At 37.1% G+C, this 27,068-nt stretch overlaps 1 protein-coding gene across 1 annotated transcript in view; it reads left to right on the forward strand.

The window, feature by feature from the left end:
• The first annotated feature begins 589 nt into the window (after positions 1–589).
• scarf2 (scavenger receptor class F, member 2) overlaps positions 590–27,068 on the forward strand; it is a 36,208-nt gene continuing 9,729 nt past the window's right edge. Inside the window, exons 1-9 of the mRNA XM_081364965.1 lie at positions 590–1,398; positions 6,422–6,480; positions 6,566–6,667; positions 8,841–9,357; positions 10,292–10,510; positions 11,223–11,351; positions 12,424–12,527; positions 17,067–17,181; positions 21,787–21,911. Of these exons, the coding sequence (XP_081221091.1) occupies positions 1,244–1,398; positions 6,422–6,480; positions 6,566–6,667; positions 8,841–9,357; positions 10,292–10,510; positions 11,223–11,351; positions 12,424–12,527; positions 17,067–17,181; positions 21,787–21,911 (1,525 nt within the window). The 5' untranslated portion in view covers positions 590–1,243. The remainder of the gene's footprint in view (positions 1,399–6,421; positions 6,481–6,565; positions 6,668–8,840; positions 9,358–10,291; positions 10,511–11,222; positions 11,352–12,423; positions 12,528–17,066; positions 17,182–21,786; positions 21,912–27,068) is intronic.

Consider the following 27,068-nt stretch of genomic DNA (forward strand, 5'->3'; position numbering starts at 1 on the left):
AAAGAATAATAACGATTTTTATTATTTATTCAAAAGAGTTATTTATTTATTTATGTGTGTGTGTGTGATACGTTTTGCATTTTTTAAGTCTTTGTAGGCTACTACACCACTAAAATACAATATAGCCTATTATGCTATTGTATGTGCATATGCAAGATAATTCTTAAAATCATTAAAAAAATCACCAGACATCACCAGTTGAACACTATACAGTCCCATCCTCTCACACTGACAATAAAGCACCACCATCCACTCACCATTTTAACTAAAATTCATTATTTGTGATTTGATAAAAGGTGTGTTCAACTGATTCTCGATTCGACCAATGCAAACACATGTTTTTCCCCTCAGCAGCCATTCTACAGGCCTTCCAAATAGGCTAGCTAATTTAGCTTGTCCAACTATAATATTCGCCAAGGTACAATGTTCACTATGTGTTTTTGAGAGATATTGGTTTAAATAAAACTATTCGATTTATTGGTTTACCAGATATAGCCTATTATCCGTATTTGTATAACCCACTGTTGCATGTAACCCTCACTAGTAATGAGGCGAGACGGACAGCGCGTGCACGAGCTCGTGCGCGGGCACGTTAACGGAGGTTAGTAAGGGGGGCTGGAGGGATGCACGGTTAAGTCCTAAACATATACTAAAGTCACACCCACTCGCTGAGGAGCTGCTCCTGGTGGTTTCGGTTAGAATTGGGAAACCGCTGCACGCCAAAGAGAGCAGGCGCACCGAATTCCCAAGAGCCAGAGCCAGAGATAGGATCACTAATTAGGAATTTTCCTTCTGAAAAGAGAACAACGACCGTTTTAAAGTCCCCGTGTCTTTTCCAAAATGGACGCACATATAGTTTTGCAGACTTGTTTTTCCTTTTCTTGACATGCTTTGAAGCAGCAAATCCTCTCTGCAAATCTACATTTTGGAAACAACGGCGGGAATTGTGTCAGAAATTTCCAGTTATGCAGCAGTTACATCCAGCAGTGTTTGGAGCGCTTAATAAAAGCAGAAGTTCTCAGGAACTGGGGCTGGACGGAGGGAATAACTGTTTGGTTTTATAACTTCTGTGCGCCCTCTCCTCCTCTTTTCTCTCCTCTGCCTCAGCCTTTGGAGTCAGAAAGAGAGTGGATAAACGATTTATGCGGATAAAGTAACTTACGAACGCTTGCAGTCGAAGGTTTTGAGACTTCGGAGATACAAAATATCCCGTCAGAACTTCTAGAGTTTGTAAAAGAAAGGAATGCTAAGCAGAAGAGGCGCATGGAGAGATGCTGTTTCTTCTACCATGGATCTAAAGGGCACTTTAGCGGTTTTAGTGCTTTTGCTTCTATGCTTGTGTCCCGTTTTCAGTCAAGAACTCAATCCAAAGGGTAGGAACGTGTGCAAAGTTCCAGGGTAAGTTGGATGAATAACTTTTAGGGGGGAAGGAAATAAAACCTATATGAAAATCCAATTTTATTAAGTGTAGCAATTAAACATTATTTCCGTGAACTTCAAGAAAACAGTAATGAAAATGAAAAAGAAGGCCAACATTAGCCTACATTAAGAGTTCAAATTAAAAATGATAAAGTATTTTATATTAATATTTGCTTTAAAGTTAAAAAATAGGGCCAAGTTGTTTGTCATTTCTGATTGTTGTTTTTGTGGTTATAAAACTAATGAATTATAGCCTAATATGAAAGTGCAAAGAAAATAGTGATTCAACTTTTAAAACTGTACTTAAGATGTTTTTTTTGTTTTTTGTTTTTTATGAAGTTCCAAATAGCAAATTATTTGAATCTGATGTGTGTCAGTCACCCTGTTTCACATCTGGGTCACTGACACACATTGAGAGATAGAGGGCGACACCAATTACTCAAGCACTGAAGCATTGAAGTCGTGGCATAGTTTAGATACTGCATAAAAGCCTACGTAAAAGAACAATAATTAAATTAATTGGTATTAAAATACTTCTAAAAGCCCATAAAAATGTATATAAACTAAAACGAAAACAAAAAAAAACAAAAAAAAAAAACATGCATAATTTGATATAGAACTCTTTCAAGGCCTACTCACTATTTTAGAGAGTTTGAAACTGCAAGACTTAGAGAATGATCTGTACAGTTCCACAGTCGTTACATACTCTAAACTCTCCTCTAACCTAAACACAGAGATCATCAAGGGTGCGACATTTAGTCATAACATACTAGCTATACCCATGACCTACATTTCATTCCAAGTATAATAGATGTAGAAGGCTAATCACATTGATCAATGTTGATGTCCAAATGAATCTATCAAATAACAGAGGCACACATTTACAAATACTGTAAAAATCACAGGCAATCAGGGATCAAAACTAGTGATTAACATTTGAATGGATAATGGCAATGCCTAAATCTAATGAGCAGGATGGATGATAGCTTATGATATCAGAAGCATTTCAACATTGAATTTCAAAGTGAGGGATTTTTTTTTCCCCTTTTCGGATGCATCCATCTTAAAAAACTATTAACTAAAAACTAAACTATTAACTAAAAACAACTATTTATATTTTATATTTAAATTTCCACAATTATTTTAAGTGTACAAATGTTATACATTCACATGTCTAAATTTGGTCAGTCCAACCTTCTGCAGATATTTTGCTTCAAACACTGCTCTTTTCCATATAATGATAATGCATGATCAAGTTCATTCCCAATTTTGCGTCTTTATATTAGTCATATTTTAGGTCTTTTGTCATGTCTTACCTCACCCTGGGCAGCAAGTGAGTCAAGACTAAAAGTGTTGCCCCTTCAAAGTAAAGACCTACATATACACTTCTATTCGAAAGTTGGGTTTGTATTTAAAAGAAGTCTCTTACAGTATATGCTCAACAAGGCTGCATTTATTTAATCAAAAATACAGTCAAATGTGTGATATTGTTACAAATTAAAATAACTGTTTTAAATGTCATTATAACATTATAAATGTCCTTACTGTCACTTTTGATCAATATGCTTCCTTGACTGATAAAAGTATTAAAGAGATAGTTCACCCAAAATTAAAATCCTGTAATTTACTCACCCTTAAGTTGTTCCAAACCTGTATGAATTTATTTCTTCTGCTGAGCACAAAAGAAGATACTTTGAAGAATTTGGGTAACCAAACAGTTGATGGGCCCCATTGACTTCCATAGTATGGAGAAACAAATATATACTATGGAATATATCATTAACTGTTTGGTTACCGACATTCTTCAAAATATCTTCTTGTGTGTTCAACAGAAGAAAGAAATTCATACAGGTTTGGAAAAACTTGAGGGTGAGTAAATGATGACAGAATTTTCATTTTTAAGTTAAAGTTAAAAAAAAAAAACACATTAACTGGCCCAACACTTTTTGAATGGTAGTGGATGCCAAATACAAAATTCACAAAAAAATGAATTGGTCATGGTGAACTTGCAGATCATCTAAAAGGCTTTCCCAAAAGTATCATTAGCCAACTATGGATAAAATGTCCGTTGTTATGTGCATATAGTTGATAGCATATAGTATAACGAGTATGTGTTTCCCGAAATCATAGTTCTACTGAACATTCACAAACAGCATCGCAAAGTTGTGTGGTTGGAACGACATGTCTCCTCCACCTGTGGTTGGAAGCATAGTTTCTTGTTTGCATGACATGTGGGCTAAATAAATCCTTATCTTGTGCAAAATTAGCAGGCTGACATGCAGTACAATCTATAGCTTTCATTTCAAATATATACAACAAATGTCATTTATGTCTATAAGTTTGTCAAGAGATTTACAGTGCTGTTTTTAAAAAGTGCACATGTGCGGACGTGCTCTAGTATGTAAGAACGAGTCTGTGATTTAATCTGGAAATAAAGCAAAAAAACGGAGAAAAAGGAGAATTAGTCCTCAGATGGCATGTCCACAATTTATAACAAAAAATTCTAGAATTAATTTGATCTCAAACGGATTCATTAAAAAAAGTTATTACTTCACCACCTGTGTGACATCATAAACCAACATGGTTGACCGTCAAATTTGCGACATTACGTAATGAAGCAGCGAGTTATGTTGTTGTACAGGAAAACACACCCCTGGCCGACAACCTGGGTAAACTGTTCAGTGTTCAAATAATCTTAGAAAATGACTTCATGAGGAGCATTATTTTAATTCAAAACATGTTGCAAAAAAGCTAAATTTAGATGTATGAATGTAGTCAAAATCTCAAAATCATGTTGCATTTAAGCTCAGCAGGCATTTTAGGGGAATTCTACTAGCACTGTTAAGCGATGAATGGTTTACGCGGTTGTTTAAAAGTGTGTTTACATTGCGATTACTGGCTCCAGATGGCTATCACTGTACTTTAGATCAAAATGGAAACCACCAGATACAATCTAATGTGTATTCTCACAAACAGAGATTCTCACCAACCACAGACGTTGACAGGAAGTTCACGTTCTTTTAACAAAATTGCTCAAAATTTCCACACAGGACTTTATTGTTGCTGAGTCAAGTTTGGCCCCCTAGCTGTTGACTGATGCTCAATTTCCATTTGTTTAAGCTTTCATCCGCGGCGCTAGCTTCACGTTCTCGCTGTGGTGTGCATGTCGGGTTTGACACAGTGCAGAGAAGTCAGGGCTGTGGTGTAGATCATGTCTGGGTAAGACACGCACACATAGGCTAAACAAACTCTGACTGAATGCAGAGAGCGGACCCCACGCTTCAGAGGAAGCCAAAGTGTGGACAAGGCCTCGCAGAGGTCACATGTGGCGGAATATGAGGGGCGGCATATGTCTTATATCTAACAAGCACTTAGAAAGTATTCAGTTTTAACGGGAAGCCACTTGAAGTAGAGATAGCAGAGATAATTTGAAATGTTTACCATTCACAACCAATCAAAAGTTTGGAGTTGGTAAGATTTTTTTAATGTTTTTGATTTTGATTTTTGATTAAAAAAAAAATCGATTTTTTTTTATGTTTTTGATTTTGATTAAAAATGATTTTTTAAAGTCTCTGTTCACCAAGGCTAGATTTATTTGATCAAAAATACAGAAAAACAGTAACATTGTGTTCTGTTTTCTATTAGACAGTCTTCAGCTGCTCAAGAAACCCAATTTCTTACTACTGCTACTTGTTCTGAAAACCATAATGCATTTTTCAGGATTCTTTGAGAAAAAGTTAATCTATATAAAATATAGAAACCTTTTGTGACATTTCAAATGTCTTTACTGTCACTTTTGACCAATTCAGTGCTTCATTGCTGAATAAAAGTATTGATTTCTTTAAAAAAAAAATAATAATAATTAATTATATATATATATATATATATATATATATTGTGCTGTGGTGCTCATATGGGAGACATAGGTTTGAATCAGGTCCTCATTGTGTCCCAAATCCATTCCTCCCTCTTCCTCCCTTCATTTTCTGTCAAAAGAAAGGCATGCAACTATAAGTTTCTGCAGCAGGCCTGTTGTGTGATGCTTTGAATAAAACATCCACCGCAGACACATGCAAAATTCCACCGGGATCATATGTGTTGGATTAAAAGAGTAATTCACACAAAAAAATAAAAAAATCTGTCATTGTTTACTCACTCATGTCATTCCAAACCCGTATGACTTACTTTCTTCTGTGGAACACAAAGGAGATGTTATGACTCACACATATCTACATTCGTCTGAAGCAGTATGATAGCTTCATGTGAGGAATTAACCAAATTGAAGTCATTATTCACTGAAAATTTATATTTAAAACAGATGCATACAAAGAACTGCAAATGACATAAGAGAGCTACAAATTCAGGGATTTTCAGTGAAACAAATTTTCAGTTTCAGTTCAGTTCCACACAAAAAGCTATATTGTGGTTTCTGAAGAATGTGTTTAAATAAGTTCTACTGAGTATTCCAACAAGCATTTTTCAAAGCTTTCTTGTTCATACTGGAGTCCAGCCTGTTTATTAGACTGACTTACTGGCCTAATGCAGGACATTTGCATTACTAATCAAATCAGGCTGTGGCCTTATTTTGGATCCAGCCACTCGTTGTTTTTCCACATCTGACGATGCAATGAAGTTATCGCTTCAAACGGGATGTCTGGTTCGCATGACTCCTGTCGGTGAGAGGGTGGAGAATGGAATGAATGCTTACGCTTGTGTTTGTGAGAGTGGATGAGGATTCGCTATCTGAAACATCTGCGCTTGTGAAGCTCAGAAGAAGCTACAGATGGCACCCAGACATTTGCAATATTCCACATGCTTAAACCTCTCATGGACAGTTGAAGCTTTGGTCAGGCCATTTGCAAAATATGCTGACTCAAACGTTTAACGATCAGCTGTCCTTCGAGATGTCAGCTAAATGTTGTATAGATTGAATATTCAAGCCAATGCACTTTATCTTGATTTATCTTGATCATTTCATCATGATTTGTCATCTTATCATTAGGTCATCAGAGATTACGTGTTGCAGCGGATGGGCGCAGCAAGGTGAAGAGTGTTTAATACGTAAGTGTCATTTCCTGTATGTTAGATCACTTCCTGAGTGTCACGTTACTTGATTTATATCTTGACCATGTCCTTGTCCCCTCAGCTCTCTGTGAAGGCAACTTCACTTGTAATGAGAACGAGGTGTGCGTCCGACCAAACGAATGCCGCTGTCGTCATGGATATTTTGGGGCAAGTTGTGACACAAGTGAGTTGCTTTTTGTCTTTTTTCAGATTAAAGTAACTGATTTTAATAATTAAAAACGTATGCCCTTTAATTAGCCTAATGCACTCCTAAAAACTGAGAAAATAAACGTTTAACAGATTGATATACCAAGTTCTGTCATGAAACTCTAGATTGCGCTGGCTGATAAGGTCTTTAATGCAAACTGCTGTCAATTATGCTTTTAACTACACCGCTCAAGCTGATTGGTTCCTGTTGCATCTGCAGCCAATGAGCTTGCTGCTCAACATTTAAATAGTTAGTGTTTGCTGTAGCAGTTTGCCGCACGCTTTCAGAGTTTCTCTGAAAACCCTCCACCTTCCCCAGCTCCACCTGTATAGATCTGCTACGAGTAATTTCATATATGCTATTTGTGTATATGTCTTACATGCTCACAGCAGTGTGTCTGTGTGTGTAATAGCAGTAGAAAGTCTCTGTACTTGCTCTGCAGCAGCAATAATCAACAGCAGTAGCGTAGAAAATCTATTTTCGCCAAGACCAAATACATTACATGTATTGTATAGTCTTGATAGAAATGCATTTAAAAATTTTCTTTTCCAGATAAAGTGTGTGAAAAAATACTGATAATTCATCTTGTCTGCAGGGGTGTATTTCAAGGAATAGTTTAATTAAAAAAAACCAAAAACTTTAATTATCCCATAATTTTCTCACCCTCATGACTTTCTACTTTCAGCCAAACACAATAGGAGTTATATATTAAACAATATCCTGGCTCTTTCCAGCTTTGTAATGGCATTGAAAAGAGCCAGAGTTAATGAAGCTCCAGAAGTGCATCCATCCTTCCATCCATCCATCTATTCATCATAAAACGAATGGTTTTCAAACCTCCAGTGGTTTAATAAACGCGTTCTGAAGTTAAGCAATGGGTTTTTGTAAGAAATTTCATGGGTTTTGTATTTAAAACTTTATAAACTATAATCACTGGCTTCCGCCAAAGGCTGTATGCACGTTCACAAGAGAGTTACATGGTTTTGGCGAGAGGCGTCTATTCTCGCCTAAGCTTTTGCTATGCCTATGTCATACGTTGGGTCAGAGGTCACCCTTCTGCTGGAACTCGACTCTCTCGTGAATGTGTGTACGGGCCATTTGCCGGAAGCCACTGATTATGGTTTATAAAGTTTTAAATATGGATATCGTGGGAAGGCTGAAAGAAGAAAGTCATAAACACCTGGCGTGAGGGCAAGTAAATTATAGGATCATTTGTATTTTTGGGTGACCTATTCCTTTAAATTTGGGTCATGCTCTAAAATGTCCCCTTCTGATTAGCAAAAGCAAATAGAAAATCCTCAAGTCAAATCCTTCAGTATGTCCCACTCCAAATTCAGCATATGCTTCAATATAACAAAGAAAATTGTTGAAAAATTAAAAGTGCTGCTAGTTTAAAAAAATAAAAAATTCGCCAGACTTAAAGACAACATGGCATCATAATTGAACTCACTTTCTTTAAATATGTACATTATTGTGAAAAGAATAAATCTCATAATCGTAATCATATAGCTCCTTCACCTCTCAAATGACTTTTCATTCCTAAAGACATATCCAAGGCCAATTACTGTACCTATATATACACAAATGCCTTTCAAAAGTGTGAGATCAAGTTTTTATTTTTTTTTTTTATCATTACTTTATTCAGCAAGTATGCATTAAACTGATAAAAAAAAATTAAGCAGCACAACGCTTTACATTGATAATAATAAAAAATGTTTCTTGAGCAGCAAATCAGCCTATTAGAATGATTTCTGAAGGATCATGTGACTCTGAAGACTGGAGGAATGATGCTGAAAATTCAGCTTTGCCATCACATGAATTAAAATATATTCAAATAGAAATCAGTTCAGATCAAATAAATGCAGCCTTGGTGAGCATAAGAGACAACTTTTCTGAAATATTGTACTGCCCCCAAACTTTTGAACAGTACTCTATATATATATCACATTAATATTAAGAAATTTTATTTACAAAATAGAAATTTTATGCACTAGTGAAAGAACATTTAGCTAAACAATCTGAATTTTAGCCAAGTAAACTTTAACAATGACACTTGAAATCACTCCTTCAGCTTCCCAGTTGCACAGAAAACATTTCCTTTCTTTTGACCCTGTAAACTACAACCTGTGCATCTTTTTGACTCCCCTAGAGTGTCCCGCTCAGTTCTGGGGTCCGGACTGCAAGGGCATGTGCACGTGCCACCCTAACGGTAAATGTGACGACGTGACTGGGAAGTGCACGTGCTACCCCAACCGCTGGGGTGAAAACTGCGAGAAGTCCTGCAACTGTCAGAAAGGCAAATGTGACCAGGAGACGGGCAAATGCACCTGCCATGCCGGTTACTGGGGACCGCAGTGCAACAATAACTGCTACTGCAGCATCAACTCTGTGTGCGATCAGACGGGCCGCTGCATCTGCAACCCTGGCTGGTACGGCCGAAATTGCGGTGCTCAATGTCTGTGTAATAACTCGCCTTGTGAGCAGTTTACAGGCCGATGTCAGTGTAGGGAGAGGCTTTGGGGTCAGCGCTGTGAGCGGTACTGTCAGTGCGTGCATGGGAAGTGCAACCCGGCAGATGGATCGTGCACCTGTAAACCCGGATACAGAGGAAAGCTATGCCGGGAGCCGTGTCCAGCTGGGCTCTACGGACAGAGCTGCAAAAACAGGTGAGGAAAAGTTATATACACTACCAGCCAAAAGTTTGTTTTTGAAAGAAGCCTCTTATGTGCACTAACACTGCCTTTATTTGATCTAAAATACTGTAAAAAAAAAAAAACCATGATATTGTGAAATATTAAAAGAACTGTATATTTTAATGGCAGAGCTGAATTTTCAGCATCACTACTCCAGTCTTCAGTGTCACATGATCCTTCAGAAATCATTCTAATATGCTGATTTGCTGCACAAGAAACATTTCCTATTGTTAACAATGTTGAAAACAGAAAAAAAAAAAAAAACTTTATCTGTGGAAACCATGATACACTATCATTCAAAAATTTGGGGTAGTATTTTTTTTTTTTAAGAAATTAATACTTTTTTTTTTTTAAATCCACAAGCATATGTCAATTGATTAAAAGTGACAGTAGAGACAAAATGTAACAAAATATTTCTACTTCAAATAAATTTTATTTTATTTTTTACTTTCTATTCATCAAATAAAAATGTTTTTTATCAGTTTCCCACAAAAATAATGAGCAGCAAAAAATGTTTTCAAAATTGATTGTAAGAAATGAATGATTTCTGAAGGATTGTTTTTGACACTGAAGACTGGCGTAATGATGCTGACTAAAATCTACTAACTATAAGTAACTTTGCAACTACATGCCATACTTATTCTACTTACCCTAACCTAATAGTCTACTACTCTAATGAGAGTTTGGTGACATGTAGTTGCAAGTTAGTAGAATGTCTAAAGTGGACTATCGAAATAAAGTGTAACCGAAAATCTTAATGTTTCCAAACTTTTGAGCAGTAGTGTGCAGTATATTCGTATTCAGAGCTTTATATCTTCTTGATTTTATAGCCATAACTTGTTCTCTTCTGTTTTTTGACTGACCACACCTGGACGATCCCGGGCTTTCCTTTTTGCCGTTGATTCAGGTGTGGCCACTGTAAAGGCCAGCAGCCCTGTAAGGTGACGGACGGTCGTTGTGTAACATGTGAGAGCGGCTGGAACGGGACAAGATGTGACCAGGCGTGTGTGGAGGGCTATTTCGGAGAAAACTGTAAGGATCAGTGTCCACCGTGCAAAGACGGTCACTTCTGCAACCGCATCGATGGGAAGTGCTCCCACTGCAATCCCGGCTGGATCGGAGATCGGTATGAATCTTTGGCTGATAGTGAACCCTATTGTAGCTGACAGTTATAAAAGAATTACTGTTAATGAAACAATAAAACAAAAATATTTTGTTTTTATCACTTGGTATTAGACAACTGAGGGGGAATTCACTATACTAAGAAAGTGTTATTTACACACGCACACACACACTATATGATTGAAATTATAATAGTAACAAACATAAATAGAAGCACATAAAATCTAAAAACATTTATACATCAAAACACTACTGTTTTTAAAAGTTTGTGGTTGGTAAGATTCCTAATGGTTTAAAGGAAATGTTTAAAGAAGTCTCTCATTCTCACCAAGGCTGCATTTATTTGATCAAAAATACAATAAAACAGTTATGTTGTGAAATATTATTACAATTTAAAACGACGATTTAAAATGTAATTAATTCCTGTGATGCAAAGCTGATTTTTCAGCATCATTACTCCAGTCTTCAGAAATCATTCTAATATGCTGATTTGTTGCTAAACAAACTTTTTTTATTATTATCAATGTTGAGAACAGCTGTGTTGCTTAATATGTTTGTGGAAACCTTTTTCTGGATATCTCACTATTTAATGAATAAAAAAAGTTTATAAGATCACCTCTCAAATTCTTCCTATGTTGCTCCTCAAAGATTCTTTCGATGAAAACTTTGAATTGACCATTGATCCTCAGTCTGTTTGTATTTTTGTCTTTGTGTAGCTGTGAGGTGCGCTGTCCTAACGGCACCTATGGAGACAACTGTGAAAAAGACTGCAGCCACTGTTTTAATGGAGACTGCCATTTTGCCACAGGAGAGTGTCTCTGTGACCCTGGCTTCAATGGGACATAGTAAGTCACATCTCTGAGTCACGCACATATTTATCTTGATATCAAGGCCTGTTTTCACTAATGGATGAATCACAAAATCAACAAAGAGTCATTCTAAATGGTTTAAAGATGAGTAACTTTAAACAAATTGCAGTGTGCTAAACAGGACACCTCAAATGGTTAAATGAGAATTAGTTCTTTGTCAAACACACATTCTTATTCAACACATAAATAAATATTTTGTGAGGAAAAGCATTTCTTTGCCCTTGTAACAAAAAAGAAGGCATTTTTGAAACTCTGTAGTCCATAATTACAGTGATTGAAAAAGAATATTGATGAGCCTGAATCACTTATTATTCAAAAAACGTATTATTATTATCAATGTTGAGAACAGTTGTGTTGCTTAATATGTTGTGAAACTGATGAATAGAAAGTTCAAAAGATCAGAATTTATTTTAAATAGAAATCATTTGTAAAATTATACATATATCTACTGACACTTTTGACCAATGTCCTTGCTGAATAAAAGTATCAATTACATTTATATAAAATAAAAATTCAAATAAAAAAATTCCTACTGACCCCAAACTAGTGAACGGTATAGTGAGACATTAAATAAATAAATAAATAGTTAGATTATTCAGCATTCAAAATCTTAAATTACATCCTTGTAATATTTGCATATTAAACTGCAATCTGTTTCTTTAGGAAATGCCAAATTAGTTTATTTCACTTAGTTGAATATTTATCTAAATATTGACGACAAACTGCACTTTAATCAAATCATACCTTTATCTTCAATTAATGAAACTTCACATTTTTATGCAATACTTCCTTTTTTTCTGTAAGACATTTAAAATAGTTTGTCGGTTTCAGTTCAGTGACGTCAATAAGAACTTCTATGCTTGTTTAACTTATTATAATTGTTCATTCCTCTTTTCTGTTCTTAGATTTGCATTGCCAACATCTACATAATTGCCCACAATTCCCCAAACTGCCGTGTTCCATTTTCACTGGAAACTCCTGTTGCTTTGTACACAATGATTGTATTGACTCTCTTTCTCAGTGCTCTTTGCATTTCTTTTCATTTTAGCTGCAACCTGACCTGTGAGTTTGGTCAGTTCGGAGTGAACTGTGCCCAGACCTGTCCATGCCACGACAAGAACTGCAACCCAGTGTCAGGGGCCTGCAACCTATGTAAGAAACCCTTCCTGTCTCTCTTTGGAATAATTCAATTGTCATTTCTCAAGCTATGTTATGTCATTTGCTATGGAGACACAAAAGAACCCCTGAGATGTTGAGATAAAGTTGTGGGATCCAACATCAGTCATATTTTCCATTACGTAAAGAGAGAGAGGACTAGCTGCCTAGTTGACGCAGAGGTCAACTCAAGATTCAACCTTTTGACTCGAAGTGGATTTGTTTTTAAATCATGTCATGATCATTACTCGCAGATGTTTGATATTCCCTAGCTATGCTGTTTTCATCATTGCTATATTTAAAGGCATTTACACTATTGTTCAATGTTTGGGGTCAGTAAACTTTTGTTTGTTTGTTTGTTTGTTTGTTTTAGAAGGAAATTAATACTTGTATTCAGCAAGGATGCATTTGATCAAAAAGGGACAGTAAATATATTTATAATGTTACAAAATATTTATATTTCAAATAAATGCTCATATTAACTTTCTATTCATCAAAGAATCCTGAAACATGCATTAGTTTCCAAAAAATATTAGGAATATTAGGAAGCAACCACTGTTTTCAACAAGAAAATGTTTCTTGAGCAGCAAATCAGCATATTAGAGTGATTTCTGAAGGATCATGTGACACTGAAGACTGGGGTAATGATGCTGAAAATTAACATATGAATAAATTACATTTTTTTACAGAAAACAGTTATTCTAAATTGTAATAATAGTTCACAATATTACTGTTTTTACTGTATTTTTTATCAAATAAATGCAGCCTTGGTGAGGGTGAGACATAAAAAAAAATACCAACCCTAATATTTTTTCCATTAAAAATATCTAAACATCCTAATTATTCTGAATGAAATGTACTTTTTTTCTTACCCCACTGACAACATATTTTTGTCATAAGAAAATTTGTTTGTCAAGTTTATATTTAAAACAATAAAAACAAATGCCAATTGGTAAGAAACAATTATTTATTTTCAAGACACAGTATATATATATATATAAAAAAAGTCTTATAATCTTATACATTTACCTTTGTCTTTAAATGTATCATATCTTAACTCTTTCCCTGCCAGCATTTTTTATTTTTTTTATTTTATTGAAACTTTATGCATTATTTTTTTATCAATACTTGAATGTGGGTTAGTTTCATAAAAAAAGCAACATTTTGAGCAAAATTTTTTTGTCAAAGACTATATCCAGATTAGATTCAGAACAATGATTAAAACATAGATTGAGTAGATCAAGTCCATCAACACCCCTAAAGCTTCACAGTCCTATAGCTCGTCCTGGGTCGACATTTAATTCAATAACATTTGGCAGTTTTTGATTTATATGCGGTTTAATGCTAATGAATGCGTTATTTTACATATGCATCTGCTTACATATGATATCGCTTGTTTCTGCATCTTCTTTACCTGTGTTTTGATCCGGAGATTCTGTACTTTTCAGAAGATCCCTAATAGATCCGTCTTCCGTATGCCATTCCGTCAATGGCAGGGAAAAAGTTTACATTGTTAATGAGAAACAAGACAAAAATGTGCCGTTTTCCAAAACATTTGAATAATCAAGAAAAATAAAATTTTCCTAACATTCCCTGAACATAAAATTCGTTTTTCTCGACAATACAAAATTGTTATCTCTTTCATTATTTTTTATGCAGCATAACCTTCAATATCACTGAATTAAAGAGTAAAAGATCATTAATTTCTCTTTAAAAATCAATGAGAAACTTGTTGTGCAAGCAAAAGAAACACACAGTTGCTATTTGTAACATGCCTGCGTAGTCTTCACTATGTAGGTCACTGCCGTAGACAGCAGCAGTTTAACATGGCGGCCTTGATGGTGTTTCCAGAGCGGTGTCTTATTTTTACGGCTGTGTTTTTTGGCTCTTTTCCTGCCTGCTCGCAGACTTACTGAGAGCCGGGGTTGTTTCACACAGCTGAGAGAAATACTACAGGAAGAGAGACAGAGTGATGAGGAAAGGTGTGGGTCAGGAGAGTTTTCACAGGGACTCGAGTGAAGGCAGAAATGATGTCATTGTGCCCGACCTTTGTGAGGCCTTCCTCGAACGCAGCTGTGCTTTCAGGACATGTGTTGATGTCCCCGCACCACACACTACACCCGGACTGAGCTCCACACCTCTGTGAGCATAGAGCACAAATCAGAGTCAAATAGTCATCAGTTATTATGCTAACCGTTTTCAGTTGGTTTTTCAGTAGCAAATGTTTGCACAAGAAATATTATGAAAGGAGAATTTGGGTTCAGCTGAAATTAATTTCGACTTCTTTTTGTAACTTCTGTTTGACAAAATTGCTGCAGACTGAGATTTCAAGTGCATTTAAACAAGGGGCTTTCGCCCAGGGTTGTTCTAGGAACTAGCTACCAGGGTGGTTCCCCGAGAACGAATGCCTCCAAACATTTTCCTGTTTGCGTTCGCACCGCCAGTAGGAACTCTGAAGTGACATAAGCCACGCTTGTTGTTGTGACTTTTATTTTGATGGCTGACAACACCAGCCAGAGCCTGAACACACAGTGATGCTCACATTCTCTGTTTATTAGTTTACGATCAAAGTTGCGTTGGATTTTGTCCGTAGCGTAAAGGTTGAGAGGTTCATCTATCCCTGTTTTCCATGTTCGTAGAGTTACTTACTGGAGTAAATGTGTGTGTACACGGCTTTTTAAAAAATGACGCGTGCTGGTCTTTTGAGTGCGTTCGGCCAATCAGTGTACACTTACATCACTGGTAGTTCCTATAGTGCTAGTTAGACCCTACTCTGAAGTAGAAGCTAAATTAGTTCCTCCAAAAGGAGTTCCTACAACTAAAATCGTTCCTAGTTCCTGAAGGAAAAAAGGGTACTTCCACCAATAGTTCTAGGAACTATGAAGGTTCCTCCGGTGTGAAAGCCCCTATAAACTTTGCACTCAAAGAAGGGATTTACCAATCACAACACACTGGTCCAGTCGACCAATCATAGCATATTGTGCTTTTTTTTTTTTTTCAGAAGGAGGGGCTTCATAGAGACATGAACTAAACAGTGTTACTGACAGACTGGGAAGAGAGGAGCTGCAACAATGTCAAATATGAGAAAAAGAATGTTTTTTTTTTTTATATTAAATGTGAAAACCCATTCTAGTAGACCCCAAAAACAAAATCAAGACAAAAGGGCATATAATGGCCTCATTCATACACAGTTTATTATAAACATTTGTTCATGGCCTGCTGGTTGTGTTTATCTGGGTTTAAGTTGTTGCTTATGTTGCGTAAATATTAATAATGACATAGCATATGCATATTGAACTAATAATTGGCCTTGGATGATCCAGATGAAAAATATGGTGCATCCAACAGCAGAAATTCTTCATTGTCAGCAGTGCCAAGTTAAGCATCCCATCACTGTCTTTGTTTATGAACGGAAGAGCCAAATGGCCACACATTATGCTCCAGTGATAATGCCTGTTGGCAACAGATTCAAAGAAGCCACTGGCAGACTTCCTACATCTCACAGGACACAACTGCTAGCTCTTAAACTCCTGAACTGGTGTGGGAATTTCAAATACATTTTGTTTAATTTAGGTACAATGTTCTTCTTTAGCATGGAAAAACTCAAGAAAATGTAAAAGCTGTTTTATAGGAAATGCCATTTGCTATGATGCAACATCAAATTATTCTTAGTATGAATTTTAAAATATGTGAAATATTGCACAGCTCTCAGGAAGACTTTATTCTGATTGGTCAATTACAGGATTCTGCCGGTTACTCATGATGATCATTAAACTTTATGCTGAGTAAACTTCAATAGCACTGCAGTAAATAAACTAAAAAAGTAAAATAAAATAAAACATTCATTTAAAAAAAATACATGTGGTGTGTTCAGGCAAAACAAAAAAAAGATAGCTTTTTGAGTCACTGGATTTGGTTCATTTCTGCACAATGTTCTTTGGCAGGCAACATTTATGAACATTTAAACTGTTTAATGTGAAATTCCATGTGCAATAATGTAACATGATTCTACAATTATTACATTTGCATTTACTGTATTACAGTCTGGTCAAATTTGGCATTCTGCAGTGTATTTATAAAGTTCATTAACTTTTATAGTGTGTAATCTTCAATATCACTATAATTTGTGACCACTAAATTGTATAATTGCCCCTCAATATGTCCAATATTTCTTGTCAATTTATTGATTTATTTACTAAGTGGTCATAGTCCTCAACCTGCCAAGAGTTTATTTTGTGACCGAGGTCCAACTGACTGCATTATCCCGTTTCGGATTCAAAGATGAAATACTGCTTTTAGGAATTCTATATTTTGAATTATTCTTAAACTTTGAGCATTTAGAAGAAGGTCTCTCTTACCTGTTGTTCTGCTCACATCAATTGTACTTTGGTCTCCTACTGCAGCCATGTTTTCACTGAACACCCTCTAATCTGTTCTGAAAAATGTGTCAAATTAAACAATTGAATGAATACACACATATGTTAGTGCCATTTGTTCTAAATTGCAAATTTTACACTCTCCGTCTGTCTCCCTCAGATCCTAATCAGCGGATGGGAGTAATAGCTGCTGGAACACTGGTAACATTCCTGCTGGTGGTTCTTCTGTCTCTGCTGTGCTGCTGCTTCCTCTGTAGCAACAAAAACAACCGCAAGTGAGTGCAAATCAAGACTAGTTTCTCAATCTAATTCTTAGTCAGTCCCAGCCTTCTGAATTAAAAGTTTACACTTTCTCCAGTTACAGTTTATTGTGTTGAGACAATCACTAGTAAGTTATTTTGTAGATTTTATGAAGGTTTAACCATTGGACCTCATTCATGAAACTTTTGCAAATGTCAAGTCAAGTCAAGTCATCTTCATTTATATAGCGCTTTTAACAATGTAGATTGTCTCAAAGCAGCTTCACAGAGATAAGCGTATAATTTAAGGTAACAGAGATGGTTTCTGCTTTACAGCAGAGTTAAGTTATTTCCATCTAAAGTTAGTTTTAATTGATTTGGTTCCGTCGCAATGATCATTTGTTATTAAATTAGGGGCCGCTAAGACGACACCATTCTCTCTACACAGACTTTAAATGCGAACCTGTGAGAAACGCTGATGGCGGCCACATGCGCATTTAGAATGGGTTCTATAGTTATGTGCGTTAGAATATACGCAGGTTTGGAATTCCCTACAAGCCAAGCCTAAACAAAATACTTGTCTTTCCTTATAAATTTTGATAAGGAATTTTATTTTATTTGTTGCTTTGGGGTAGGACCGCGAGACGAATTTTCCCGACAACGCCTTATCTGTAGAGTGGTAGTGGGATCCTCCATAGGGAGAGACTAGTTGGCACTTCAGCACTGCGTTGTCATCGGTCCAGGTGAAGGTCCTTCGTCAGATCTGGATACGGCCTGCATCCGGCAGGCTGCAGGAAAAACCTTGGGATAAACACAGACACTAAAATTAGCGTAGATGCCATTCTTCTCATGATGTAACGAGTACATCAGGATTTTTGGGAAGTGTTCCCGGTTCCGGCTGACCTAATCTATGCAGCATAACATTAAATTATAGAAGTCTATAATGTATTATGTGAAAGCTAGGTCAAAGAGATGTGTCTTTAATCTGGCTTTGAACTGACAGAGTGTGTCTGCTTCCCGGACAATGGTAGGAAGACTTTTCCAGAGTTTTGGTGCTAAATAGGAAAAGGATCTACCGCCAGCAGTCGATTTTGATATTCTAGGTATAATCAACTGGCCGGAATTTTGAGATCGTAATAGACGTGATGGACTATAATGCGTTAAGAGCTCGCTCAAGTACTGCGGAGCTAAACCATTCAGTGCTTTGTAAGTAATCAGCAATATTTTAAAATTTATGCAATGTTTAATAGGGAGCCAATGCAGTTTTGACAGAACTGGGCTAATATGGTCATACTTCCTGGTTCTGGTAAGAACTCGAGCTGCTGCGTTTTGGACTAGCTGTAGTTTGTTTATTAAGCGTGCAGGGCAACCACCCAGTAGAGCATTACAATAATCTAGCCTTGAGGTCATGAACGCATGAACTAATTGTTCCGCATTTGTCAATGAGAGCATATGACGTAATTTAGATATATTTTTAAGATGGAAAAATGCAGTTTTACAGATACTAGACACGTGACTTTCAAATGAAAGATTGGTATCAAAGAGCACACCCAGGTTCCTAACCGACGACAAAGACTTAACAGAGCAGCCATCAAGTGTTAGACAGTATTCTAGGTTATTACGTGAGGAAGTTTTTTGTCCAATAATTAGAAACTCTGTTTTTTCAGAATTTAGAAGTAGGAAATTACAAGTCATCCAATTTTTTATATCCGCTATGCATTCCGTTAATTTTGTGAATTGATAAGTTTCGTTAGGTTTTGAAGAAATATAGAGCTGAGTATCATCGGCATAACAGTGAAAGCTAATGCCATGTTTCCTAATGATATCTCCTAAGGGTAGCATGTACAGAGTGAACAGCAGCGGTCCTAGTACTTAGCCTTGTGGTAAGCCATACTGAACTTGTGATCGATGAGATATCTCATCATTTACTGCTACAAACTGATAACGGTCAGGGGCCGTATTCACAAAGCATTTTATCTTACCACTAGGAGTACTCCTAAATCGCACTAAAAGATTTTAGCTAGGAGTTTTCTCTTAAAAGTTATTCACAACGCCTTTCAGACCTACTCTTAGTAAAGAAAAATGACAACTCCTAAACTAAGAGTGAGTCTTCGTTGCTATGGATGACGTCATTACTCATGCACGAGCTGGACTGAAATGACCAACTTGATTGGCTGATGATTGTAACGCGGGAATGATTCCAAACCCCTCCCCTACGATGATGAGTGACAGGTCTGAGAATGCGTGCGCTACACAAGTAGTGCGAAGGACGGAAGATGATGAATAACTGAATAAATAGCCTAAATGAATAAAAAGTAAGGCAAAACAAATAGCCTAGTAGCCTAATGAAACGTATGGATTGTTTCAATATCTTTGCAACATTATTGAATTAATCTGTCACTATGCCTCTGCCTACTGTACGTTTGCAAAGAGAAGAACATTTTAATTTGATTCACAATCAAACGTTACGATTAGTTTACATGCAATGAATGAGTAGCCTAGTTTTGGTTGTTGTTGGTGGCGTTATTGCATCCCTAGTTATGCCTACAATGCAAAATTGTTCCCTCGCGATTGGAAGCTCCTGTAGCTCCGCATACGCATTTCAAAACATCGCAACGTGAAATGCCACAAAAAGCGGTTTGTGAATAGGTCTTAGTGAGTTAGGAGTCCTCTCGACTTCTTTTAAGCTGTCCCAGGCTTAGGTGCTACTTTTAGGGTTAAAATGCTTCGTGAATTACTCTTAATCAAAAAAATTAGGAGTCCTAAAGTTACGAGTGACACGCCCATTATTTTTAGGAGTTGCTCCTAAATTCGCCAGTTAGGAGCTACTTTTAGCCTTAAAATTCTTTGTGAATACGGCCCCAGATAAATATGATTTAAACCATGCTAGTGCATTTCCCGTAATGCCAACATAATGTTCTAATCTATTTAAAAGAACGTTGTGGTCGATGGTGTCAAATGCAGCACTAAGATCGAGTAACACTAATAGAGAGATACAACCACGATCGGATGATAAGAGCAAATCATTTGTGACTCTAACGAGAGCTGTTTCGGTACTATGGTACGGTCTGAATCCGGACTGGAAATCCTCGCAGATATCATTTCTTTCAAGAAAGGAACACAGTTGTGAGGATACTGCCTTTTCTAATATCTTTGACAGAAAAGGTAGATTCGAGATCGGCCTGTAATTGACTAATTCTGAAGGATCAAGTTGCGTTTTTTTAACAAGCGGTTTAATCAAAGCCAGTTTAAAGTTTTTTGGTACGTATCCTAGAGACAAAGACGAATTAATGATATTAAGAAGAGGATCTATGACCTCTGGAAGTATTTCTTTCAGTAGCTTAGTCGGTATAGGGTCTAACATACATGTTGTAGATTTAGATGATTTAATGAGTTTAGTAAATTCTTCCTCTCCTATAGCAACGAATGAATCAAATTTTTCCTCAGGGAGACTACAATGCACTGCCTGATGCGATACTGTAGTAGACGGTTGCATAGTTATAATTTTGTCCCTGATATTATCAATCTTATAAGTGAAGAAGTTCATAAAGTCATTACTGCTGTGTTGCTTGGAAACTTCGGTGCTTGAAGCTTTATTTTTCGTTAGTTTAGCCACCGTTTCAAATAAATACCTAGGATTATGTTTATTTTCTTCTAATAGGGTTGAAAAATAAGCAGATCTAGCAGCTTTTAAAGCCTCTCTGTAAGTAATTGAGCTCTCTTTCCATGAAATGCGAAATACCTCTAGTTTTGTTTTCTTCCAGTTGCGCTCCATTTTTCTGGCTGCTCTCTTAAGGGCCCGAGTGTTCTCGTTGTACCACGGCGTTGGACTATTTTCTTTAATCTTCTTTAAGCGCACCACTCTATAATATGCCAAGGTGCTGCTCAAGGAACCTTTTTTTTATGATTGGAAAGTTCAAAAGAACTGCATTTATTTGAAATCTTTTGTAAGCATAACTTCATTACTGTCACATTCGATCAATGCATCTTTGCTGAATAAAACTATAAAAAAAATATATACACATGTATATAAATGCCAAATAAGTTTCATTGTAATTAATACAAGACTATTTAATAGGCATGAGTTTATCTATCAAATCTGAATTAACCAACAACAGCTTGAGTGGTACTGCTCACATAAACTGTGTGTGAACGTAACCAGATGTAGTGCTGTAAAACTGGACTGACAGCGGCGGTGTGAACGTGGCCGTTGCGTCTATCTCAAACTCAGCCCTGGCAAAGAACTTCTTTTAACAAAGCCTGTCATCAGAATTGTTCACAGTTCGCTGAAGTGAAAGCCTGCTCTGTTCTCTGCAGTCAGTCGGGTAAACTCAAGACTCTCGTGTTCTAGAAATCACAGTCGGCTGTTTTCTTAAACTTTCCACCTTTTCTAAATGGCTGGAAAACTACAGAACGTAAGACCAACTGAGCCTAGATTTCCTCAGTTTGCCAGTGAGGCAGATGAATCCCTACATTTCTCCTTCATTTGAACATTAAATCTATAATCTCTAAGGTTTGATGGTGTATACCGTATGCAGTTAATGCTAGAAGGCTAACACTCTACAATAACACACACCAACCAATGTAGAATCCATTTCTGGGCAGTGTAATGTTGGTCTAACGTCACCCTTCCTCTTTCAGCCCTGACCAGGAAAACTCCACCAACAGCAAGAAGGCCAAAATAATCCTCTGTGGTGGATTCAGTCGAATCAGCACCAAACTCCCCAGAATCCCTCTGAGGAGACAGAAACTACCCAAAGTTGTTGGTATGTCCTCATTTTCCACCATCTAAAATTACATATTACACTGAACCGTGCCATGAGTAAACTGAACCACACAACAGATATGCACTTTATATGATGTGCCTGATGTTAAGTCTTCAATGGTTTAACAAAAACAGCATGTTTAGCAAGTATATTAGTGACATCCTTTTTCGTGATAGGGTATGTTTGAATGCAAATCCCCTTTAGCTGTCATTTTTAATATTGGCAACCTAAACATTAATTTAAAGGTGCAGTGTTGTTTTTTCTATGTAAATCTTTTCAAACCTAGTGCAAAAAGAACTACAAGATGCATTCTATTTCAGCTAGATGGAGTGTACAGTAACTGAAGGACGCAAGTCTTAAGTGACATTTTTAAAAGTTTAACACGTTTTTACTACGATATATCTTAAAAATAGTTCAGGGTGCTGATAAAACCAGCAAGCCGTCATGCAACATCCATCTGCGGACACAATACATGACTGTGTGAATGCTCCTTAAAGGGGTAGTTCACCCAAAAAATTCTAATTGTGTCGTTTAAAACATCCTTACATCATTCCAAACCGTATGCCTTTCTCTTTCTTCTGCATAACATAAAAGAAGATATTTTGAAGAATGTTGGGAACCAAACAACAGTGGACTACATTGTATTGTAGGGACATAAAAACACTAGGACATTTTGCAAAATATCTTCTTTTATGTTCCATGACATGAGATTGTTAAACAACATGAGGATGTTAACAATTCAGATGTAATTTAATCATCCTCACATCGTTCCAAACCTGTATGACTTTCTTCTGCGTGACATAAAAGAAAAGAAAAATAAAATAAAAAAATATTTTGAAGAACCAAATATCATTGGAGTAAATCATTTGTTGGTTGACTTACCTATTTGGCACTTTCAAATCATTGCTGTGTTAAGTTGTTTGTGTTTGTTATATCAAAATCTGCCTCAACCAATTGGCGCGAGTTTGGGGCGGGGCTCACTGTTTGCCTGACCAATGGCAGATGGGGCAGTGGTTGGGAACCTGTTTGAAAGCAATAATAATTTTTGCAATTCTGTTTGGTGCCTCTACTGGCTAAAAGCCTCAGTCAGAATGAAAAGCACTCTGCGCTGACCCAAACAAAGTCTTTAGGGTTTCATCTGAATGGAATGCTCTGGGTGCACGTCTTATTTCCCTTGGCTCCATGTGAAGCTTCAAGTCCTTATTAATCTGTACCCAAAACAGACATTCGTTTTCTTTTTCCCTGCATTTCTCCCCTCATTTCCCTATTTCTTATTAAAACAGACGGCTGGGAGCTGAATGTTCCCCCAATCAAAGACTCCTCTGTTTTTGCCAGGATGGAACCCCTGTGTGGAGTTCTTGTGGTTGAGGAACTGTATGAGCTGCTGCTGCCAGGAGCCGGTTTTAGAGACAATATTAAAGTGGCCATGCAAACATATTACACTTTTTTTAAGGAAGTTTGTTTGGAATATTCATTTTGGACTTGGATTCAGAGACCAAATCGTTAAAGGCATGGCATATTAAGTTAGCACTGCCAAACACTAAATTAAGTGAATTGGACTTTTTAAATACAGAAAAACGTGGGTTAGTTTTGCAGCGGTTTTTCTTTAGCATGCACAAAAACAAGAGGTCAAATGGTAACACTACAATAATTCTCATTTGTTAACATTAGTTAATGCATTAACTAACATGAACTAACAATGAGCAATATATTTTTACAGCATTTATTAACCTTTGTTATTGATAAATTAAAAATGTTCATGTTACTTCAAAGGGTGAGTTCACCCAAAGTTCATCTGAGTTCATCTGTCTTTAAAGGTAAGGTAGGCAATTTCGGAGCAGCTAGCAATAGCAAGAGCAAAAGCATTTCTTAAAACACATGAACACACAGCAGTGTCTGCACAGTGTTACGAGACATGGCGTGAACGCAGCATAAGCTTGTTGTTTTGGTCCAGGAGGAACTTAAAAATGTGGCTGCAGTTTGTTTGTGGCGCTCAGTGACTGTCTACAACTCTGCATAGCCTTACGGAATGCGCGGATGACGTATGATATCTGTGCAAGCAGGGTTCGTGAAGGAATGGAGATACATATCTGGACAGGCAGGTAGGGCATCGCATGCAAGGATTGGATAAACATTTTTTGGTCCTGTGACTTCCACATAGCCTGGTAATACCAAACTCTGCTACTTAGCTTTGCTTCGTAGACAGAGTCTGGAATGGCATAATTGAAAAGCGTTTTCTTTCTCGCGGGGGGCGCTTGTCTGAAGTTTAAAATCATTGGTTACCCGTAAGCCAATCACATAACGTTTGGTTATGACATGTGTTATGCGCAGGCTCAGCCGCATCTAACTTCCACTGTAAACACATGTATGATGCGAAAACAAAACCATTGAGCGAAATACTGGAGTGAACATGGCTGTGAACAACTTTTGCAGATTATGTGAAGTAAATCTACGCATCCACGGAACAATCAGCGTCTACGTCACGGCTCTCAGCCCGCCCTCTGTTCGTTGATTGGCCGGCTGTTTTGGGGCCGGAGGAAAACGGAAAGATAGGTCGCTATCCCAGACTGAGTACAGAAGCGAACTGAAATTGAACGGAAGTACAAAGTCTGACGTAGTCAGGCTAACTTCCACAGAACATATTCGCTTTTTAATATTTAGACCACTTCTATAATTGACTTCTATACGGATGTGAAGAGTTTCAACCAGTATAACAAAAAGTGTTTTTAAAAAAATCCTATCCTACCTTTAATTACTCACCGTAATCGCCTTTCATTCATATTCGGAACACAAATGAAGATCTTTTTTAATGAAATCTGAGAGCTTTCTGTCCCTCCATTGACAGCCTACGCAACTACCACTTGCAAGGACCAGAAAAGTTTTACATAATAAAACCATAGATATTCCATTTAAAATGAAAGGTTTTTAGATATCTGAGATGATCTGACTTCTTACTGTACATCCACTAAAAATCATCAAACCCCCAGTTGATTTAAAGTCATGGGTCATCTCCAAATCACAAGCAAAAATCCAGGTCCCAATCAAGGAAACAAGAGCTGGATTCTTGTTTTACAAAGAATATGGATGGCACAGCTTTAATTAAAACAAACAATACCCTAGTGTATGGGTAACAGGCGGTCACGGGTGAGCAGCATTTAGTTATTTAGTGACAGAGAGCCCGAGAGAAAGCCTAGAGCCATACTGTCCTCGAGAGACATGTGCTTCCACACTAATTTACCACATTACATAAGTTAAAGAGTCACTGCCATCAGACCCGGGTAAAGAAAAATCCTGTCTAAAACAATAATGTCACTGTTGGTTAGGGTTGAGTATGGTCTGCAGATTGTTTCAATAAACCCCCTCAAGCTGTAAAACCCTGGATAGACAACAAAGAACAAGCAAGTAGAAAAATCCAATAAGAAGATGGCACTTTAGCAGAAGAGATATGACCAGCGTTCGGCTCTCAAACATAAACTGGCCCTTTCATCCACGGACTTTATGAGAAAATTGATGGAGAATGCATGTCTTTCATCTGACACATCAAAGAGTGTTAAATAACTCTGGAGACAACCAAAATCAACACCAAACAATGTTGCTTTTCACGCTCACTCTTGATTAGTTCAAAAAATGAGTTTCGCTATAGCATATGAGAGGGAGAACTGAAAGCAAACGCAGATGTAGCGTCTACCCCGTTCCCTTCCCCACCCCCTCGAACTTCTCACTTCAGGGGAGGAGCTGGATGAAAATATCATTCTCTTTCCCTCTTTTTTCCTCTTCCTCCTTTTCCTGTTGCGGTTCTGCTATCCTCATTGGCCGACTGCAGCAGTGAGGTCTGCTATTTTTCCCATATCTTTTCTTCCCCCACTTTTTTTTTTTTTTGAAACACTACCCTCACAGGAGAGCAAATGGGGGGCTGGGGGTCTTTAGACAGGAAGTGACTAAATTTACCTCAGTGTGTTTCAGAGCCCTTTTTACTCCAACTAAAGCTGGTAATGACAGATTTAAGACAAAAGGGACAAAAAAAGAATGAGAATGTTTATTCCCTCATCTCCTCTGGACCCACACTCTGTTTATCACCATAATTTAGATTTAGGAAAAACACATTTCTACACCAGTGAAGTTAATCTGTCTTATCTGGATGATGTTTCACCCCTAAACCAAAAGAATGAGACAAGAAATTATATTTTACTCGAAGTATATATATATATACACACACACACACACACACACACACACACACACACACACACACACACACACATACACAAACTGAATTTGATGAAATACTGATTTAAATAAAATGTTAAAGTATGCAAATACTTTAATGCTAATGTTAACATTAAAAATTATTTTAATTTAACTGACACTAGAGTCAGGGGTGCACATAACTGGTGCGCATGCATGGTAAAAATAAACGATGCGCAGCAAAAAAACGTGGAGGGAGCGCTTTTGAGTACTGGCATTCTTGGGGACAGGGCCACTTTTACTTTACCATCTCTGGTAAGATCGCCATCATGATGATAAGTGTGTTCATTAATTATTAGGGGTGCAACAGATCACAGTTGATCTGTGATCCGTACGGACCAGGCCCCACGGTTCGGCACGCATTTGATTCACGGATTAACTGCCAAGTTTAACCATCATAGAGTGAAAGTTTATCATTTGGACGTATTTTGTCTTGCCAATTTACACATTGAAACGATTTTAAACGTGGAAGAAGAGGCGTAAATCGGGACTCAAGCGCTGTTATCCGTACGCACAGCTGCACACACCCGAAACGCGCGCACACAGAGAAAGATAGAGAGACGCGATTCAGACTGCTCTCAAACATCGAATTGATTCCTCTTTCACATTTACTTGCATTTGAACTGACACATACACACAAAATTACGTCAAAATACCCGTCTCGGCAAGGATTCTCTCGGTTGTGTCATGAGTGAACAGTTGAGAAAGAATCCGGATGTGTGACAGTATATTTAGTTCATGCATTCTGTCTTAAAGTAACAGCAGCCTAATATTCCTGCTGATGTCTGTGTCATTAATGTTAATAAAATAAGAAAAATACAGCTTTAACAAACATGAACCTATATTTAATTTCTACAGTGAACAAAGCTTGTAGGAGAAGTGTGCCATGTAAAGTGTGAGTACCAACATGTG

Source organism: Scardinius erythrophthalmus (genome assembly GCF_964197995.2).
Source record: "Scardinius erythrophthalmus genome assembly, chromosome: 5".
NCBI lineage: Eukaryota > Metazoa > Chordata > Actinopteri > Cypriniformes > Leuciscidae > Scardinius > Scardinius erythrophthalmus.